The sequence below is a fragment of the Hypanus sabinus genome, chromosome 10 (assembly GCF_030144855.1).
Source record: "Hypanus sabinus isolate sHypSab1 chromosome 10, sHypSab1.hap1, whole genome shotgun sequence".
In the NCBI taxonomy this organism is placed as follows: Eukaryota; Metazoa; Chordata; class Chondrichthyes; order Myliobatiformes; family Dasyatidae; genus Hypanus; species Hypanus sabinus.
Genome location: NC_082715.1, coordinates 5,796,813 through 5,801,278, shown reverse-complemented (window position 1 = coordinate 5,801,278; position 4,466 = coordinate 5,796,813). Strand labels below are relative to the sequence as shown.

At 42.1% G+C, this 4,466-nt stretch overlaps 1 protein-coding gene across 1 annotated transcript; it reads left to right on the top strand.

Moving 5' to 3' along the window:
• The first annotated feature begins 2,351 nt into the window (after positions 1 to 2,351).
• LOC132400246 (4-galactosyl-N-acetylglucosaminide 3-alpha-L-fucosyltransferase 9-like) lies at positions 2,352 to 3,428 on the top strand. The gene has a single exon (XM_059981224.1). It carries the CDS (start codon positions 2,352 to 2,354, stop codon positions 3,426 to 3,428), a length of 1,077 nt encoding a protein of 358 aa, XP_059837207.1.
• Positions 3,429 to 4,466: the final 1,038 nt, after the last annotated feature.

Sequence of the window (4,466 nt, the reverse complement as noted above, 5' to 3'; positions counted from 1 at the left end):
GGGAGGAAACCAGAGCATCCAAAGAAAACCCTTGCCGTCATGGGGAGAAAGTACAAAATCCTTACAGAAGGCATGGGAATTGAACTCAGAACTCCAATGCCCCCATCTGTTACACCAGCCCAAACATAATGATCTCCACAAAATGACTACTGGCAGTCTACTGAAGAGCAACGACTCTCCCAAGCACTGCTGCTTACACCTCCAGGTGATTTCAGTATTTCAGACTTCCCACAGGAACAGTCCTCAATATTTAGCGCCTTTCCCTGCAACACCATGTTTCTCATGGAAGCACACAGTAATCAGGACATTTTGGATAGCTGAGATTTGCCAGGGATTGGGTCAAGAGGCAAAGGGGAGTAGTGACCAAAAATGGAGCTGAGCTATGAGAGTGGGACGACTAGGGGATACGATCAAACACGTTGGACTTGGGGGCCTCTAAGAATGAGTATTGGGGTGAGAATTAGAAGATGAAGAGAAATGGCTGCTCTAAACCAGAAAATAAATGTTGTCAATAAGCTTGAATCTTTACTACTTTCAAAGTCAAAGTAAACTTAATATCAAATTATAGATACACTCAATGACCACATGTTTGAGGTACAGGAGTGGACCTGGTGTAGTCTTCTGCTGTTGTAGCCCATCCACTTCAAGGATTGACATGTTGAGTGTTCAGAAAAGCTCTTCTGCACATCACTGTTGTAATGTGTGGTTATCTGAGTCACTGTCACCATCCAGTCAGCTGAACCGCCTGGCCATTCTCCTCTCACCTCTCTCATTAACTAGGTGTTCTTGCCCACAGAACTGCAGCTCACTGGACTTTTGGTTTTTCTTTCGTACCGTAGTCTGTAAACTCTAGAGACTGGTGTGTGAAAGTCCCAGGGGTTCTGCAGTCCTCAGATACTCAAACCACCCTGTCTGGTACCAACTATCATTCCACAGTCAAGTTCACTTCAATCACATTTTTCCCCATTCTGATGTTTGGTCTGAACAACAACTGAACCTCTTGACCATGTCTGCATGCTTTTATGCATTGAGTTACTGCCATGTGATTGGCTGATAAAGTCACCAGAGTGTGTGTTACCATATACTAACTTGAGATCCATTTTCAAAGTTCAAAGTAACTTCATTATCAAAGTATGTATATGGCACCAAATGCAACCCTGAGAATTAGCAAAAACAACTGATTAAATAAGAGGAGTTCTTGACCTCACAATCTACCCAGTTATGATCATGCACCACAGTCCGCCTGAACTGCTATTCTGTAGCTGTTGCACTTTAATCCGCATTTTGCTACTGTTTCTACCTGAATGTGCTGTGTAATGATTTAACCTGTATGAACAGTACGTAAGACAAGATTATTACTGTATCTCAGTGCACGACAATAATAAACAAATGCCAATTCCAATTCAAGTTTATTTTATCAGGAGCTCAGAAGTAAGTTCAGGCTGTGTGAGAAATTGATATTCTTCCAACATTCCTTTCGAGGACATTTCCTATGGTGGAGGAGTCGAGGATCAAGGGCACTGCCTCAGAATAGAGGGGCATCCATTTAGAATGGAAGTGAGGAGACAGAGAATGGTGAATCTGTGGAATTCATTGCCACAGGTAGCTGTGGAGGCCAGGTCTTTGGGTATCTTTAGGGCAGAGGTTGATTCTAGATTAGTCGGGGCATGAAGGAATGTGGGGAGAAGGCAGGAGGTTGGGGCTGAGAGGAAAATGGATCGGCCATGATGTAATGGCCAGGCATATTCATTGGGGCAAATGGCCTAATTGTGCTCGTAGGCCTTGGGTCTTATGGGGTTAACAGATGAGGAGCATTTGGCAGCTTGGGCCTGTACTCACCGGAATTTAGAAAAATGCATGAGGATCTCATTGAAACTGACAGAATGTTAAAATGACTAGATAAGGTGGATATGGAGAGGATGTTTCATATGATGGGGGTACCTAGAAATAGAGGGCACAGCCTCAAAATTGAGGTGGAATTTTTTTAGCCTAACAGCGGTCAATCTGTGGAATGCAGTGGAGGTCAAATCCATTTGGTATATTCAAAGTGGAAGTTAATAGATTCCTGATTGGTCAGGGCATCAAGGGAGATGGTGTGAGAGAATGTATATGGGATTGAAGGGGATCCGAGATCAGACATGATGAAATAGTGGAGCAGACTTGATGGGCTGAATGGCCTAATTCAGCTCTTTTGGCTTACGGCTGTATGATCTTATGGTCTTCTTTCAGGATCGTCGGCATTCTTATCTGGCACTTTGATCTTGATTTTAAACTTGTTGCATTTTTAGCATTGAGAAACTATGTTCCTATGATCCTAATGGTCTTTGTTCTTTCCTCTTATAGGATACATTATGATGTCAACTCAAAAAGGAATTTTACATACCGTGTTAATTTCCATCATCATTTGGGGCTGCCTGGTAACTTTGTTGTTACTCCATATTAAACGATCTAACAGCTGGATAAATGCTCCCATGGAATCTGCCACCTCTGTTCTACACATGAGAAACATCTTTGCTTCACAACAAGAGGACAATGCAACTGTTGTGCTCATTTGGCTGTGGCCCTTCGGTAAGAGATTTGGACTCAGTTCTTGTGAATCGGAGTTCAACATCCGTGACTGTCGCTTGACGGTGGATAAGAACCTGTATAACAAATCCCACGCTGTCCTTATCCATCACCGGCACATCAAATCAGATTTGTCGAACCTGCCCACACAGCCTCGGCCAATATTCCAGAAGTGGGTTTGGGTGAATTTGGAGTCACCTACTCACACTCCAAAGAAGACTGAGCTTGACAGACTCTTCAATCTGACATTGACCTATCGAAGGGACTCAGATATCCCAGTACCTTATGGATCACTATCAATTAATAAAGTTCCGTTGGCCTTTGAATTGCCAAGTAAAAGCAGTCTAGTGTGTTGGATTGTCAGCAACTGGAACTCTGAACATGCCAGAGTCAAGTATTACAATGAACTCAATAAGTATGTTAAAATCAACAAATATGGTAGAGCTTTTGGAAAAAATCTGAGCAATATAGATTTTAGGCCAACAATATCCAAATGCAAGTTCTATCTTTCCTTTGAAAACTCGATACATGAAGATTATATCACTGAAAAACTCTACAATGCTCTTTTTGCAGGGAGTGTCCCTGTGGTCCTGGGCCCACCCAGGGAAAACTATGAAAATTATATTCCAGCCGATTCCTTCATTCATGTGGATGACTTCCTGTCACCGAAAGAGCTGGCCGACTACCTTCACATGCTGGATAGCAACCAAGAGTTATACATGAACTACTTCAAATGGAGGAAATATTATACAGTGAGGAGGACTCGTTTCTGGGCTGAACACGCATGTTCAGTCTGTCAACATATTCAGCAACATAGAGAATATAAAACCCTCTCCAGTTTGGTGAAATGGTTTTGGGATTGAATTCAAAAATATGTAAATAATGATGATGAGAATGTTGAGAATTAATCTAAGGGAATTGGGGGTGCAGGAATTCACATTAAAAGGGTTACTGGGTATGGGTGAGAGAGCACAGGTCCGGGTAATTTAGCTTTTTTAAGGGATACAGGGATTTTTTACAGGATATGATTCATAAGCAGGAATAGGGTGGTAGGATGGCCAAAGAAGGAAGGATAAAGTGTAGATTAGGGTATGTGTGTGTATGTGAATGGGTGATGGTATTTAGAATGTAAGTCTTTTGTCTGATCCAGATTCCGGAGCAGAAGGTGGCAGTAATGCACCATTACACTGGGTGCAAACTGCCATAAAACAAGAAGAGCAAGAAGAGTGTGGAATGAGATGTCAGTGCAAGTAATGAATACAAGCTCAATTTTAGTGCTTCAGCAAAGTTTGGGTAGGTACATGATTGGTAGGGGTATGGAGGGCTAGGGGTATGGATGGTAGGGGTATGGAGGGCTAGGGCCCCGATGCAGGTCAATGGGAGTAGGCAGTTGAAATAGTTTTGGCAAAGTTATTGTGATGATTTTATTGATGCCAAGCATCCCTGAGAAACAGCCTGTGTAGCCTCAAACAGAGACATTATTCTATGACAACTCAGTGACCAGTGGAAATGTGCGAAATAACAAACATTCATCATGGACATGTTGGACTCCAAATAGTTTGACAAGTAACCAGCACAAATACAATGGTACCAGTTTTGGGTAGTTCATTTTGATGGAAACTATTGGAATGAAAGCATTTAGAATGGAGTGGGAAATTACTTCTTTTCACTGTCTACTTTGGACAAGTACAGACTTAAATTGCAGATATCTGGGATGCTTAATCCAACCTGGTCAAGAGTCTAAACTTCATAAGTATGCAGATCAGGCTATGTTGCTTCCACAAGAGGAAAATCTTAAATGGTAAGAACATAGAGAATTGAGTGTTACAGCACAGTTTAGGCAGGCCCATTGGCCCATTATGTTGTGCCAACCTTTTAACCTACTGTAAGATCAATTTCAC